The sequence below is a fragment of the Brassica rapa genome, chromosome A06 (genome assembly GCF_000309985.2).
Source record: "Brassica rapa cultivar Chiifu-401-42 chromosome A06, CAAS_Brap_v3.01, whole genome shotgun sequence".
Taxonomy (NCBI): Eukaryota; Viridiplantae; Streptophyta; class Magnoliopsida; order Brassicales; family Brassicaceae; genus Brassica; species Brassica rapa.
This window is the reverse complement of record NC_024800.2, coordinates 24827159-24843798: the sequence shown is the minus strand read 5'-3', so window position 1 is coordinate 24843798 and position 16640 is coordinate 24827159. Positions and strand designations below refer to the sequence as shown.

The 16640-nt window shown below is 35.1% G+C and overlaps 3 protein-coding genes across 3 annotated transcripts; 2 read left to right on the top strand and 1 right to left on the bottom strand.

The window, feature by feature from the left end:
- Positions 1–7564: 7564 nt before the first annotated feature.
- Positions 7565–11224, top strand: LOC103875165 (xyloglucan glycosyltransferase 4). Its single transcript, XM_009153644.3, has 4 exons — positions 7565–8533; positions 8642–8950; positions 9584–9988; positions 10320–11224. The coding sequence occupies exons 1-4, from the start codon at positions 7895–7897 to the stop codon at positions 10992–10994; spliced, it is 2028 nt and encodes a 675-aa protein (XP_009151892.2). The 5' UTR covers positions 7565–7894; the 3' UTR covers positions 10995–11224.
- Positions 11225–12919: 1695 nt separating this feature from the next.
- LOC103875164 (zinc finger AN1 domain-containing stress-associated protein 12) lies at positions 12920–13817 on the top strand. The gene is made up of 2 exons (XM_009153643.3): positions 12920–13085; positions 13173–13817. Exons 1-2 carry the CDS (start codon positions 12975–12977, stop codon positions 13626–13628), a joined length of 567 nt encoding a protein of 188 aa, XP_009151891.1. The 5' UTR covers positions 12920–12974; the 3' UTR covers positions 13629–13817.
- Positions 13818–14523: 706 nt separating this feature from the next.
- On the bottom strand, positions 14524–16640 carry LOC103875162 (probable galacturonosyltransferase-like 10). The gene has a single exon (XM_009153642.3). It carries the CDS (start codon positions 15714–15716, stop codon positions 14625–14627), a length of 1092 nt encoding a protein of 363 aa, XP_009151890.1. The 5' UTR covers positions 15717–16640; the 3' UTR covers positions 14524–14624.

Here is a 16640-nt window from a genome sequence, read left to right as displayed (position 1 = left end):
AAGCTAAAAGGTTATTTTGTTTTTCTTATTTTCATCAAATTAAATAAAACATAATTTTTACTGGTAACTATTGTGTTAAAATATAAAAATATAATAATATTATGATATTACTATTTTATTACTTTATTTTAATAGTTAAATAAACAGAAAATATTATATTTAAAATTTAGAGAAAAGAATATGTATTTATGTTTTAATAAACCTGATTTCTAATTATATAATCTAAATTTTGTTATAAAAGATAAATATGGTTATGATTTTTTGTTATAAAAGTAAATAAACCGAAAACTGATGATATATAAACCGAACTAAACCAAATTAAATATGGTTTCAATGTGGTAGTTAGTTTTTATAAAACCGAAATACAGAAAAACAAAAAACAAAAATTGAACCAAATCAGGATTGAACATGTCTAATTGTAGTGATTTCTAAAATTATGAGAGCTTTCATTGATTCGGAACAACATACACAATTTGGCTTTGATTATAGCTGCCAAAAGTTGTGGTTGGAAACAAATCGCTTATATGGCTACCAATTAGTAAGACGAATATGGTAGAATTGGTTATTAAGAACGGTTAGAGAATGTGGAAGAAATAAGCATCTCCTAGACTATATTTGAGAAGTGATTTGTATATGTGTCATCACTACATTAACTTTCACACAAAAATGATGATATGGCTTAAAAAAAATATGACATGGCATAAATCTAATTGTGACATGTAAAATTTACTATATTTAGATTTATGTTTTTGGTAAGATTTCTTAAATATAATAATGATGATTTTTTATATACGGATTTATATTTTTTGAAAAAGTTTCATAATATAGTAAAAACTAATAAATTTTATATCAAAAATATTTTTTCTCAGTAAATATTCATTTTGGTAAGATTTTTATGATACCTAATAACTTTTTTATATCTATTAAAATAATATGTTTTTATATATAAATAATAATTACGAATATTAAAATTTTACATCAATATATGAATCATATTTTTATTATTAAAACAAATGTAGTTTGAAATATATTTTTATCAACGTATATAAGTTATTTTTATTTAATGTATATATTATTAGAAATAATTTATATATTTACAAATAAAAATATTTAAAAATGGTAATTAAATAAAAAATAATATAATAAAGTAACTTTATAAATTTTAATTATTTTTATCAAAAGTTAAATAATGCAAAATTAAAACGTCAAAGTAAACATAAATAAATCAAACTAAAACAATTACATTATGGTTTTATTTTTTAAACTAATAAAAGTAAAATATAAAAATAGAAAATTTTATTTATATATAACATTTTTAAATATTTTATATCTGCGCATGGCGCAGGAAAACTCCTAGTTTGGTTCTGATTTTAAACTGTATATTCATGAAGAGAGTACATTTTTTTTTTTTTTTTTTTTGAATAAATGTAAAATTTTATTCAAAACTATCCTTTGTACATCAACTGCTTCTATTTTATGTGTAAATCAAGCTGAAAGCTCTAACAAAATTAACTCAAAAACTGTCATGGCCTTGACTCTCTAGTTCCAAACCATGTCTCCTCAAAATGTTTTTTCCCCAACCCCTTCACCATTAGAAGCTTTAGGCGGATTGCTTTATCCACAAATCTGGTAATCATGCCTGCACTTTGTGGTTTTTCGCCATGTCTACGGTTGTTCCTTTCTCTCCATAAGGCATGAACCGTGGCTTGGAATGTGTATCGTAGCAGAAATTGTTTAGTTGGTGGTAAGGTGGCTTGCGAGACCATCCCAACTAAATGATTCCATTCCGTGGTGAAAGCTCCTTGCAAGAGACCCCCACCAGCTCCTTCCATACTTCCTTTGAATATTTACAGTTGAAGAAAAGGTGACTACAAGTTTCATTTGCTTCATCACACAGCACACACACCGGGTTGACTGCTGTGTTCCACATCTGCATTCTATCGCATGTTTGCAATCTGTTTCTCAAAGCTACCCATACCAGGAAGGAGTATTTCGGCGTCGACTGTGTGAACCAGATGCCCTTGCTCCACTCACATCGAGAGGAGCCAGAGCGAAGCTGCAGCCATGTTTTTTTTGAGGAAAAGACCCCCTGCGTGGACTCCTTCTTTCTGTTTCCAGAGGGGAAAATCTTCTTCTAGACTAGGCGCAGACTGCAGGGAATCAATTTCAGCTTCTACCTCATTTAAAAGGTTTTCTCTGTGTCGTCGTCTCCTTCTTCTTCGTTGGTTGCCAAGAACATCAGCAACTACTGCTTGATCTAAAATTCCCAGAGCAATGCAGCCTCGATCTCCCAACACTTCCTTCAGACATCCAAATTTCGACCAATTATCATGCCAAAATAATGTGTTCTGCCCATTCCTTACCTCCATTTTATAAAATTGCTATGGACATGCCCAATTAATAAATGGTCCAACTGGACAAAAGACCAATTGGTACACGGTCCAATTGGGCGAAGACCAAATGGACAATGGGTGTCCATGGGCTTCTTAAAATATAATTTCATGAGTTTAATAAAAGAAAACATAACTTTACAATTTAACCAAAAAAAAAACAGTTTTATCGTTAAAATAAAAAATTAATGATTTTGACGGAAAACGTAATTCACAGTTTTGACGGAAAAATGTATTTCATAAATTTGGCGAGAAAATTTAATTTTTCGGTTTTGGCGGAAACACACACAATTTCTCGGTTTTGGCGGGAAAACGCAATTTCTCAGATTTTGGCGGAAAAACATAATTTCTCGGTTTTAGCGGGAAAATGCAAATTTGCGGTTTTAGCGAGAAACACACAATTTTTCGATTTTGGCGGAAAACGCAATTTCTTGGATTTTGACGGGAAAATACAATTTTTCGGTTTTGGCGGAAAAATGTAATTTCTCAGATTTTGGCGGGAAAATACAATTTCTCGGTTTTGGCGGGAAAACACAATTTCTCGGTTTTGGCGGGAAAACGCAATTTCTCGGTTTTGGCGGGAAAACGCAATTTTCCGGTTTTGGCGGGAAAACGCAATTTCTTGGTTTTGGCGAAAAAACACAATTTCTCGGTTTTGGCGGAAAAAACACAATTTCTCGGTTTTGGCGAGAAAATGTAATTTCTCGGGTTTGGCAAGAAAACGTAATTTTTTTGATTTTGGCAGAAAAACGTAATTTCTCGGTTTTGACGGAAAAATAAAAAAATATCGGTTTTGGCAGAAAAACGCGATTTTTCGGTTTTTGCGCAAAAGTTGCGTTTGCGGGTGGTAGCGGGAAAACCAGTCATACCCTTAGTCGGACGGTACAAACTTTTAATACGAATAAAAAGGAAGCTTACATACACTCTGCATATATATCATCTACAAAGAAGCTCACATTCTCTTATTTTTTGTAATTGAATATTTGACCTTTTTCCTTTTGGACATAATAACTTTGGAGGTCCTATATTTTGATTAGGACGTGGTTATATTAATGTGACAATGTCATTGGGAACAATATAACAACTTAGCAGGTTGCGAGTTATGGTTGCAATGTCATTGTGTTGTGGTATTGTTTCTAACTACTTGAAAATTACGTCGTGGAAAATCTTAGACATATCCCAAATGAATATATATACCCTCTTTAAAAAAAAAGTTTTACCAATGATCAAAAATTAAAAATTATTTGCTAGTAGATGATCGTTAATACACTAACCTTCTTTCTTTTAACAAGGAATTTACTTAACAAATATATATATAATTGATAAAGTAGGTGATTATATTCCAAATTTAACCATAAATGCAGATCCAATTACTATGATATATATGGGTTCGTAGCTAAATTATGAGAACCCTGGAGATTTTATTATGAAATCCCAGGTCCAATTATCAGAATCAAAGAAAGAAAATAACTCAATTAATAAATGATTTGAAATCTATTTTAATGTATGCACATTATTATACAATCATGGCCAGAGAGGTCACGCCACATGTGTATAGTACAATTTCACATGTGACAATGCCAATGGAAATTCACATAAACTTAAAACATTAGCTTAAGAGTTGAAGACATGTCCCATGTTCACTTTGGCTTATCTCTTCAATATCTCCTTGATTTTGATTTTGCAATTGCTTGGTTGCTAGGACACACTCGCATACAGCCACATGAACTCCCAATGACCCATATGTTCCTTTAGGGTCCAGATAAAGATTAGGAGTAATAAAAACCCACATTCCTCTTTCTACATGTACTAGTCAATTCTGTTTGTGCTGGTTTTATTTACTTTGCAAAGTGTGACAAAAATAACCACAAGAGGCGGTGTTAACGCCTACAAAGATAAAACAAGAAACGAGTTTATATATAATATATCCATTGGAGACTATTTTAACGTTCATCAAGTTATATGCGTGTTTTTCTAAAAAAATTATATATCACGCAAAATATTAGTTTTCTCAACATATCAATTTCATATATACAATCCGGGGGGGGGGTATTATTCTTGATTTACTTCAACTCTCAATGAATACTAAAAGGGACATACTGGCTCCGAGTTCATTGATTTTGGATTTGACTACTTTGTTCGAAAACTTTTATTGATATCAAGAAGTTTCGTACGTTTTCAGGAAATCGAGATCTGGTGATGCCTGAGAGTCTAGGGATAGAGATCATAATATGTTTTGAGACTTTCCATATATATATGAAAACAAATAGCTAAAGACTTATTTGATTCCGAAGCAGTTAAAATATTGTCTGATTGATGAAATTGACCAATCAACATAAATAAGATTCTCTTTCTTACGATGGGAAATAAGAATTCAGTAAATAAAAAACAGAACCCCACCGATTGCATCTGAAAAATCTTAGAAGCGTCGTGCATTATTGATAAATATAAAATTATAATAAGCGAGATACATACCAAAACATGAATATATGATTGAGAATAGAAGATACAAAACTAGGCCTTCTCATGTGGTAGACCTTACTTCAGTGAGACTGTGTTTAGGAGAAAGCATGTGCCTCTATTAATGACACATATATTAGTATATATTGCAAATGGTTTTTCCTAAAGTATAACACATAACACATACAATATAAACAATTGTTTGCTGGCCACGCAATTAAACCTAATAAGTGCTAAGTGGGAGGAATCCCCATCAGCAAGAAAGCTCATTATTATTGAAAATTAAATTCTTCATAAGATATGTTTGCCAAAAACAGATATGAAGGACTACGTCCAGTAATGCTAAATTTGTTAGTGTAGCCAAATGAAATGAGTGCTAGATAGTCAAAGTAATAGAAGTGTGAAGTATTATTACCATTTACCAGCTCATGCGCGCTTTAGACCAACTGCTAATTAAATCTGGTCAATTTATAACTATCATCATAAGCATGTCATATAAAATAATATCAAGTGTATGTAAACGCAAGTGGTAAAGACGTGAGGTTTATAACTTGTATAGCTGTATTGCAGTGTGTAATAGTAGTACTATTCTTATCCTAAGTCAAACTCGTTTTCAATATTTATCCACCGATTTTGTTATGTTTTTATTTATCGTGATGTATGATATCAATATAATAATATAACAAGTTATGTTCGTAAAACAGAAACTTCCAATGCCTTTCTCTCCACCAGTTACGGTTGCTGTCTTTTTCTTAGTTACTACTATACTTTAAATTAAGGGTTTATTTGCCAAACAACCAAAGAAAAAAAGAATAATTAGATTTTTAGTAAGATGCTAGAGAGATAAGAATAGAAATAAAGAGAGAGAGGGTGATTTTTGTTAGATGGTAAGTTTGTGTTTTTTAATGGTTATAACTTATAAGGTGCAAATTCCCTTAAATTAACTCCTTTTGAGAAATGGTTTACTCTTTTTGGATAAAATAACTATACTATACAATAGAATAATGTAGGGGATACGTGAAATAAAAATTACGAGGGAAAAACATTAATCCCAATCAATGGGCTACAATAAGCGGATACATTTAACACTGTGAACCAGAATAATTATTATATTGTCGAAAAGAAGTTAGAAGACAGTGAAGGGACAACAGAGCTCAGCTCTCTATAAGTGTACTTTGAATCAAAAGTAATTTACAAAAGTTGATCAACTTACATTTTAATATGTTTAATCTGGTCTTCGCTGGATCAAGTTGTCATCTTCCAATTCCTTACCAATCTTTCAAATTTTCTTAGGGATATTCTTGGAATCATCTTATTTTCCTTTTTTTTTGTAGAATTGGCTTCCTATTAAAAAATCATCTTATTTTCCCTGAGTTTGATTCATACTTCTTCTTAATATGCATAACATGCATGTGTCCACACGGTTTTATGATTCGTATCCTCAGAAGTATTTTTTAATTACTCAAAGAACCAAAAAAGTATTTCCTAAATTATGGCAAAATAGATCTAAACTTTCCTATAATATTAAGTAGACGCGTCTCTGCTTTTCAAATTAGCCTTTATGTTTTAAATATAGTAGAATGGGAATGTAGAGTTTCAAACTTTCAATGGTAACCTAGATAAAATAATCATCACAATGGCAAACTTTATCAAATTATCGAGCAGAAGTAATAAACTCGATGAACTTTGTTTAAGAGAACATTTTAACGGTTAAAATTTAGGTAAAGCTTAAATTTTAATAGTGTTCAAAAAAAAAAAGCTTAAATTTTAATTTTTAGACAAGATATTTTATGATCTATATTTTAAAGAAAATTTGAGCTTTATCTTAAATTTGATGCTATTTTCAAATTAATGGCTAAAATTGCATTTTTATTTGTTGAAGCTAGAAATAATAAGAAATAAGAGGACGTCCAGGAGTTTGACCAAAAAAAAAAAAAAAAAAGAGGACGTCCAGGAAAAAAAGAACCAGTAGTAATAACTTTTTTTTTTAATCAAGAAGCAGTACAGTAGTAATAATAAGAAGCATTGGACTTTTCGCACAAAGAAAACAAAGTAAAACGGGGAGTGTTTGGTGAGCAGTTGCAGGTTTTGGTCCTTGAGTTGTAGGTGGTTTTCAGAGTTTATTGGAGGCCTTCTCCCGTCTTTCTTTTCAGTGTTTATCTGAATCTTCCTTTGGTCTCTGGTTTCCTCGTGGCTTCGTTTGAAGCAATAGAAAGAGGTTGAGGCATGGAGGCTTTCCAGATTAAGGTGCGGTTGAGTATATGGTGCTCTGGCGGGTGTTGTTACATCCTGGTTTTATGTCTTCACTTCGTTGAAGTGGTGTGGGTGTTATCATTATGAACAGGTGGTTCAAATGAAGTTCTGCTCTCCATAAAGAAGTCCTCTACGTTGCTTGCTCTCTCTTGTTCAGTTCGTTGCCAAGAGTTCCGGCTAGTTTTAGTTCATTAAAGCTCTGTTCTTTTATCATTGATAGCTGGGTTTGTGTTTTGTAAAAGGAGTGTAGGTGGTTCGTTTAATCTCTGGATGTTGGTATGTCACCCGTGTTTGTTTGGGTTCTTGTTTCCCTCTTGTGGGCTTAGCTTCCGGGGATTTCTTTGTGTTCCGCCGGCTTTAGTATCTCAACCTTGTATCTTTTTCAAGTTATCAATGAAAATCAGATGGAAAAAAAAAAAAAAAAAAAAAAACAAAGTAAAACGACCTGCCGTCAAAATAAAAAAAAAAAAAATTTAAAAAGAAGCAAACGTTTCCTATAAAAAATGAGGGTAAAGAGAGGAAAATGCAAAGGAAGGAGGACTCTCTTGTTCCTCTTCTCTCCTCTTTATTATAAGTTGTTCACTTCATCACATGCTCCTCGTCTCTCTCTCTCTCAACTAATCACAAGTTTCAGTTACCCAGCTGCTCAGACTCTGATCTCATCTCTGTTTTGTCTGTTAAAACAAAAGATCCAGTTTTCATGGAAAATTAAATGAAACAGTGACGACTCAAAATCATTTCTTCTTCTTTGTTCTCTTACTCTGTTTTTTCCCTCTTCTAAACTCTCATTCATGGCTCCAAACTCAGTGGCAGTGACAATGGAGAAGCCAGACAACTTCTCTCTACTAGAGATCAACGGCTCAGATCCCTCCTCATTCCCTGACAACAAACGCAAATCCATCAGCCCAAAGCAATTCTCATGGTTCATCCTCCTCAAAGCTCACAGACTCGTCTCTTCCCTCTCGTGGCTCTTCGCCTCGGTCAAAAAGCGTCTCGCTTTCTCCTCCAAAGCCATAAACGAAGAAGAAGATCCCAAAAGCAGAGGAAAACAAATGTACAGATTCATCAAAGCCTGTCTTGTCATCTCCATAGTCGCCTTGTTAATAGAAATCGTCGCTTATTACAAGAACTGGAATCTAGATCTCGTGAACCGACCGTCCTGGGAGGTCCGTGGGCTTGTCGAGTGGTCTTACGTGGCTTGGCTCTCGTTTCGATCCGATTACATCGCTCCTATTGTCATCACTCTCTCCAAGTTCTGCACTGTCCTCTTCTTGATCCAGTCTCTTGATCGGTTGGTCCTCTGTCTCGGTTGCTTCTGGATCAAGTTTAAAAAGATCGAACCTAAGCTCAAAGACGATGAACTCGATCTTGAAGACGCTTCCAACTTCCCAATGGTCCTTATTCAGATCCCAATGTGCAATGAAAGAGAGGTAAACTATAAACATACTCTGTTTTTTGCTCTGTTTTACTCTGTTTTTGCTCTGTTTTTACTCTGTTTTGTGTTCTGTTCTGTAACTGTTGTGTTATGGTCTTGTTAGGTGTATGAACAATCAATAGGAGCAGCTTCACAGCTTGATTGGCCGAAGGATAGGATCTTGATTCAAGTTCTTGACGATTCAGACGATCCAAACTTACAGCTTTTGATCAAGGAAGAAGTAGCTGCTTGGGCAGAGAAAGGAGTGAACATTATCTACAGGCATAGGTTGATCAGAACTGGTTACAAAGCTGGGAATCTAAAGTCTGCGATGACATGTGATTACGTTAAAGATTACGAGTTCGTTACTATTTTCGACGCAGACTTTACGCCAAGTCCTGATTTCCTCATGAAGACTATTCCTCATTTCAAGGTAAACCAATCAATCACACTCAATCTATTCTAAGTACAAAAGGAAATTGTTTTTTTTAAGTTTCGTAATTTACGATGATGTTTCAAGAAAAAATTAAGTGAAAAATATTTACTCTTTTCACAATGTTTTTTTAATGGGAATATAATCTTCCAATTATACTCGTCACCGACAGTTGTCTCGATTTTTTTATTCATTCTTTTTCGGTGGGTCATGTTGAGAGTAGCCGACAAATATAATATAAAGTTTTAGGAAAAGTTGTATATGTTGTGTATGAAATTAAAGTAACCGACAAAACTAATTTACAAAAATCAACACGTCGTTGGATGATTTTCACATCATGATTCTACATATTTAGACTAGTTGAACCTAATCTTCACTCTGTTTATTTTGTAATAAAATAGTATGTTAATCATCATTTTTGTAAGCTGTAAACAGAGTCATCAAGATTAGGTTTATGATAAAGTACTATTTTGAAAACAGTTTGTATTTTATATTTTAAATAAAAAATTAAATATTTTAGTTTGCAAAACTGGAGTTTATTACTTAAAAACATATATTAATTGTGCTTAGCATATGATAATGAAACAATCATCAAGAAGCTAAAAAGAGTGTGTGTTGTGTTGTTTGTTGCAGGGGAATCCAGAGCTAGGATTAGTCCAAGCAAGGTGGTCCTTTGTGAACAAAGACGAGAATCTCCTGACAAGGCTACAAAACATAAACCTATGTTTCCACTTCGAAGTAGAACAGCAAGTGAACGGCGTGTTTCTCAATTTCTTTGGGTTCAACGGAACCGCAGGAGTCTGGAGGATCAAAGCATTGGAAGAATCCGGCGGGTGGCTCGAGAGAACCACGGTTGAAGACATGGATATCGCGGTCAGAGCGCATCTCAACGGTTGGAAATTCATTTACCTCAATGACGTTGAAGTCACTTGCGAGTTGCCTGAGTCTTATGAAGCTTACAAGAAGCAGCAACATCGTTGGCATTCTGGTCCTATGCAACTTTTCCGGTTATGCCTTCCTTCTATCATCAAATCAAAGGTAAATAATACTTAAATTCAATTTCTATAACCATAAATGTTCTAAAAAATCGGCTATCTACATGTGTAAAAATTATTGAATAATTTGAATTTTACTAAATAATTAATATATATAATTAAACAAACAAATTAAAACTAAAATTCAACTTCTAAAACTATTTTTTTCAAAATCGTTACTAAATAACTAATACATATATTCTCCTAATAAATTTGGAAGCCGGATTATATATACTAATATTTTGAGGGGCATAGACGAATGTTTTATTTTGTTATACTCAGAACGGTTATAAATAAGACTGAATTGTTTGTTTTTCCTGTTTTTGATTTTGCAGATATCAGTAGGGAAGAAGGCAAATTTGATCTTCCTCTTCTTTCTTCTAAGAAAGCTTATTCTACCCTTTTACTCATTCACACTCTTCTGCATCATACTTCCACTAACAATGTTCATACCTGAAGCCGAGCTTCCTTTGTGGATCATTTGTTACGTTCCCATCTTCATTTCACTTCTCAACATCCTCCCTTCACCTAAATCTTTCCCTTTCTTGATCCCTTACCTCCTTTTCGAAAACACAATGTCCATAACCAAGTTCAACGCTATGATCTCCGGGTTGTTCCAGCTTGGATCGGCTTACGAGTGGGTTGTGACCAAAAAGACTGGGAGATCATCTGAATCTGATTTGCTAGCGTTTGCTGAAAAGGAAGAGAAGTTGCATAGGAGAAACTCGGAGTCAGGTTTGGAGCTTCTGAGCAAACTCAAGGAGCAAGAGATGAATCTTGCAGTACAAGAAACCCCGAAGAAGAGCATTGGAGGGCTAGTGAGGCCGAGTAACAAGATCAAGAAGAGGAACATGGTGTTTAAGAAAGAGCTAGGGCTTGCGTTCTTGCTTCTAACCGCAGCTGCAAGAAGCTTTCTGTCGGCGCATGGTCTTCACTTCTACTTCTTGCTGTTTCAGGGACTGTCTTTCTTGGTTGTAGGGTTGGATTTGATCGGAGAACAGATCAACTAGACACACACACAAAGCAAAGACAGAGAAGACGAAGAAGGGAGATAAACCCGTTTATATTCGCTTATTTTTTTGTTTGTTTTAAATTCTTTTCCCTTTCTTACATGTGGGTTTTATACATAATTTTCAAAAAACTTATAATGTCCAGTTTCAGATAAATGAGTGAAACGATTAATTTGTTATATAATATTGACCTAAGGGTTAATAATCATATGCCTCTTAGGTGTTATGTACAAAGAGTGGTTTAAGATTCTGCTATTGATCAGGGTGAGGTGGGTTTGCTAAACATCTTTACCATAATCGTTTTGGAAATTTATTCACTAATGATGCTTAAGTGTTCCTAGGAAAGTCTTTGCTAAACCGATTGGTTTAACATACATGAAGAAGCTTCAGAACAAACGAAATTAAAGCAATCAAAGTAGTAATACTTTAAATTTTTTGGTTATCTTAGTATTGATTATAATTTATTTACCTAAATAAGATAGGAAAAATGTAATCTTAGTTTTTTTTTGATCAAACAACAGCTTTATAAATCATTAGTCTCCATAGCTGGAGAAATTGTTTACATCAAGAAATAACAAGGCCAAACCGGCTAAAACATATGCTGCTACCATAGCAAAACAAAACAATGAGATATAACACCATAAGATAGGAGCAAACATAACACATAAACAACACATAATGTCGCTGAGTAGTCCTCGAAACTCAACGCCAATCGTGCTAAGAAGTGAAATGAAGCTTTGGGAATTAGAGAGCACAAGTACTGGTCTAACGCCCGAGATTGAAACCGCAACAGAAGCAGCTTTAACAATCAGAAGTTCGGCATCACAAGCAGAGGCGACAAAGCACCAAATGGATGAGCCTTTGAGCAAAACAAACATGGAAGCATACATAATCTTGGGCACACTACTCCCTGTAACAGAACCACTCAAACCGAATGGAACATATGGGAGGCAATCATACTTCACAAAGGATAAACAATCCAGAAACACTGAAAAGATAGGAACAACAAGTGTTTCCTTACGAATCTGCCACAAGCGATGAGGAAGCAACTTTAAACTATTATTTGACGGAGTGAAACCAGAAACTAGGCTGCATACTGCAGAGAATCGCACAGAGGCGAGCGTACCGTAACAAGGCACGAGAGAACACTCAAAGGACATCATCGAAGCAAGCAAGATAGAGACAGAAAGTTTCAAATCTATAACCTGCAGGGATGTGTCCAGTAGAAGGATTAATGGTTCCAGTGATGGCGGTGAACGAGATCCGGTGGTGGGGGACATGGTGAAAACAAGAGAAGGGTGAGCTTCATGATAAGAGGTGATGGAGACAGATCTGTCTACTGCAGTAAGGGGTCGTATGAACACGACAATAAGAATCACCAAACCAACATCTTTTAGGAGAAAAGTCTCTTTGAAGATCTGGCTGTTCCAATCTATCTCTCTAAAAGTTTGAATTTTTAGATCTAGATCTGAAATGGTGAGAGTAAGGACAGGGACGCAAACAAAAGTGGAAGGGGTAGTAAACGCTGAAGTTAGGTCTGGTGGCTCTGGAGGGTCTGGCGGTTCCGGTGAGGAAACGCCGGTGACGGCGGCGGTCATCAGAAGAAGAACGAAGGTAAGCTGCTCTCTCTCTCTCTCTCTCTCTCTCTCTCTCTCTCTCTCTCTAAATGTAATCTTAGTTTATTTTCTTTTTAAGGATTCAAAGAAAATATCAAAATAGGCCGAAAACGGGCCTAGAAACATCCAAACCGCGTTTTATCTAATTATTAAAACTTTCCCACTTAAAAAAAAAATCTAAATAAGGAAAAAAACAAGAATTGTCAAACAGAGGAAGAAACCAACTTGGAGAACGCTGGCTTTGCCTTCAAGTCAGACCCAACCTCTCTCCCTATATATATCTCTCTATACATTCATACGTCTCTCAGAATCAAAAACAAACTAATATCAAAGGAGAAGAATAATAACAAGAAGAAGAAAAGCTATGGCAGGAAGAGGAGGAACAGAAGCGTTTCCTGATCTTGGAGAGCATTGCCAAAACCCTGACTGCAAACTCCTCGACTTTCTCCCTTTCACTTGTGACGGCTGCAAATTGGTAAATCTTTACTGAAAGTTTCAGTTTTTGTTTTCTTTTCCTGCAAGAAATCTTTCCATTAATGTTTCTTTAAATGAAAATTTATAGGTGTTCTGTTTGGAGCATAGATCATACAAGTCCCACGATTGTCCAAACTCAGACCACGGAAGCAGAACAGTTTCCATCTGTGAAACATGTTCTGTTGCAATCGAAACAACTGGTTTTGACCAAGAAGGGATCAAGTCTTTACTTGAGAAACACGAAAGATCTGGAGATTGTGATCCGAGTAAGAAGAAGAAACCCATTTGTCCTGTGAAGCGTTGCAAAGAGGTTCTGACATTTGCTAACAACATTACTTGCAAAGATTGTGGAGTTAAGTTTTGTCTGAAACATCGGTTTCCGACAGATCATGTCTGTAACAAGAAGACCGTTGCTAACTCAGGAACAAGGTCGAGATGGAATGAGAAGTTTATGGAAGCTTTGAGTTTGAGGAATGAGAAAGGATGTGGAAGAGGAACAACTTCTGTTTCATCAAGTTCTTCTCCTTCGATTAGATCATTTTAGTTTCTTTTTTTCATTCATTGCAACAGTATGCATCAACAAAATGTTTCTCATGTATGATTAATTCTCAATTGTTTCCAAGAGCATTTTAATGTGTGGCATTTATATTAGTCTGCATTACATCAAATGATTAATGTTTATGTTTAGTATGTAACAAGAAGATATGTTTTGAGGCTTTTACCAGCTAAATCATTGTCAAGAGTTGAGAAAAGCATACAATGGCACTCTTTTCTTATGAACAAAAAAGATTCAGATTTTAGCTACAAGGGCAGAAAATTTAAGAACCATTTGTCTAATTGTTTACACATACAAATTCTCTACTCAAGCAAACACTAGAAGAACATAAGGCTACATTTCTACATCTATAGAACAGAACAAACAATGTGGAGCAACAAAGCTAAAAGGCAGAGTAAAGAGTTTTCTACCTCTCTCTCACTGGAACATAAGGAATATTCTCCAAAACTCCTTGTCCAAACTCAGCAGATTAAAAAACAAGAAAAGGATCAGACTTTTTCAATATACAAGAGAATGAATATACTCTTTTAAGAAAAATCAGAACTACACCTGCAAGGGCAAAAGTGGTGCACCATATGAGTCTATATGCTCAGCCAATCCTCCATATGATAAAAAAAAGATTAACACTAGTCAAGACTTTTATTAAAATGAAAGGGGTGAAAAAAACAGAGGCCACAATGTTTGAGAAACAGAGTTCCAGCAAACCTCTACTTGATAAAGTAGACGCATTCAAATAAATATAACATCCTACAGAAATGAATGCCCTTAATTAATATGTTTGTTCAATTCATTGTTATTTCTCAGTTTCCATTTGTTTCATCACCCAAATACTAAGGATGCTATGAGAAAAGAATGACACATAAAACAAACAAAATCAAAGCACTGATAGAGCAACAGAATAGGTAAAACCTCAAATGTAATTCAGTTTTATTTACATCAGAAAAAGAGCAAAACTTTGTACTAACAAAAAAAAATTAGAATGAATCAAAGAATGTCTAAGTCTTGACTGTATTGAAGATACTGTCTCCGTGACTTGTGAAGATCATAAGGAGCCCATAAATAATCAACAGGACACGCCTTACCATCATCAAGCCTCACCCACGGCTTCCCTTTCCCACTCCAATGTATCAAACTCACCGGACCAGGATGCAAAGACCTACAACTACTCACCACATTGTCTCCACCTAGACCATGCTGGTTCCACTGGTGATCAATAGCTTCAATTTCTCCTGAAAACACCAGCAGAAACGGCGGCAACGAACCCAGCTCGTAAATCCTCTCCTCTTTCTGAATCTTCATCCAGTTCTCGATCTTTTTCGTGTACTCTCCTTCTCTCCATCTCTCTAAATCGATCACCATCACTCCCGTGTTGAAGTAGCAAGGCGTTTTGGACTCAAAGACTCCAGAGAGTTTTGGATTTGACCAGAAACGATCTGAGAAGTACTTTGTGAAGTTAGCGTGGCAGTACTCTGGTGCGCCGATGGTTCTTGATCCGGTTAAAGAAACCTTCCATAGCTTCTTGATATCGTCGACCACGATCACATCCGAGTCTAGATAGATCACTCTATGAACACACGTGGAGAGAATCTCAGACAAGTAGCTTCTTGCGTAGTTCAAGGGACTATCGAGAGCTTGTCTTATGGAAGAAGAGATGAGGTTCTTGACGATGGTTTCGTCGAAGGTGTAGACTTTGAAACTCAGAGAAGGGAAAACAGAGGAGAGAGTCTTCGCGAGGGGACCGTGGTGGGGACCCGAAGCGATGAAGTGGAAGAAGATGTTTTGAGGGCAAGATGTGTGTTTGAGGATGGAGTGGACTGCAGATACCGTGCCACGCAAGTAAGCTGGGTCGAGGGTCATCGCTATGTGAATAGCTGAAGGGTCGCAAGCTAACAAGAGTTTGTTTTGGGGTAGAACAGAGCATTTTGGTCCGTTTTGGTATCCTGGAGCCTCCATGAAATCTGAAGATCCATCGTTGAATGAAGATTTATCGTCTGGAACCAATCGGATTGATCCGACGGTGAGGAAGGCTGCAGAGATTATTGTGAAGATTATTATTAGTCTTGAACTAGACATCATCGGAGAGAAGTGATCGGGTTTGAAGAGTGGGTAAGATCTCAAAGCAGAGGTCTTTTTAAGGTTTTAGTTTTGAGTTTCTGGAGGAGAGATAGAGAGAAGGGTCGAGGAAGAAGACGAAGACAAGAACTGAAACGCGGTTTTGGAAGGAAAGGAAACACGGTCAAATTAAGTTCGTTTGAAACTCGTTTCTTATTGTCAATGCCTAGTCAATGTCAATGTTCTTTTTGTAGATAGTTTTTTTTTCTATAATCTTTCTAGAACATTTCTTTTGAGAAACGGCGAAAGTACAAAGTAATAAGTTCAAATTTATATTGATAATAACATTCAATGGTACGTGAATAGTGTTCATTGTATATGGAAAAAGTATTAAGGATACATTGATGACCAAGATAACATTGAATTTGCATCCATTTATTTCATTACCAGATTACATATGCACACCATCTGGTTAGGAACACCGACTGTTCTATAAAAATGGTAAATACTTATTGGCAAAGTCTAGCCATTTCAGTATATGGTCATCTCTCTTCTAATTTGCAAATGCTGTTGGGAATATCTAGTCTTTAATATCCATCCATTATATATGGTAAACCAATTTATAATCTTGAATTTGAACTTGAATTTTTAAGTGTTCAGATTGGCTCAGAGTTTAACCATTCTTTGGTTTACAGCAATAAATGTTGAGAGAAAGGTTTAACAAACCTATCTTAGTCAATATTGACATAATTTTTTTGATAAATACTAGTATCAAGACTAATTAATAATAATTAAGTGAATACGCATGTAAATGTAGACATTACACGCATAGACATTGTTTGATATATAAGGAAAGCATGTTAGGTTGTAGGAATCCAGCATCTTAGAGTATGGGTTGATAATGGGTCCAATGAACACATGGATCCATGTTCTTTTCTACTTATTTCG

Bases quoted from the DNA above. Each gene is read 5' to 3' on its own strand.
- LOC103875165 (XM_009153644.3), top strand. From the start codon at position 7,895: ATGGCTCCAAACTCAGTGGCAGTGACAATGGAGAAGCCAGACAACTTC. The intron at 8,951-9,583 runs GTAAACCAATCA...TGTTTGTTGCAG, and splicing joins AGACTATTCCTCATTTCAAG to GGGAATCCAGAGCTAGGATT. The intron at 9,989-10,319 runs GTAAATAATACT...TTGATTTTGCAG, and splicing joins CTTCTATCATCAAATCAAAG to ATATCAGTAGGGAAGAAGGC.
- LOC103875164 (XM_009153643.3), top strand. From the start codon at position 12,975: ATGGCAGGAAGAGGAGGAACAGAAGCGTTTCCTGATCTTGGAGAGCAT. The intron at 13,086-13,172 runs GTAAATCTTTAC...GAAAATTTATAG, and splicing joins CTTGTGACGGCTGCAAATTG to GTGTTCTGTTTGGAGCATAG.
- LOC103875162 (XM_009153642.3), bottom strand. From the start codon at position 15,716: ATGATGTCTAGTTCAAGACTAATAATAATCTTCACAATAATCTCTGCA.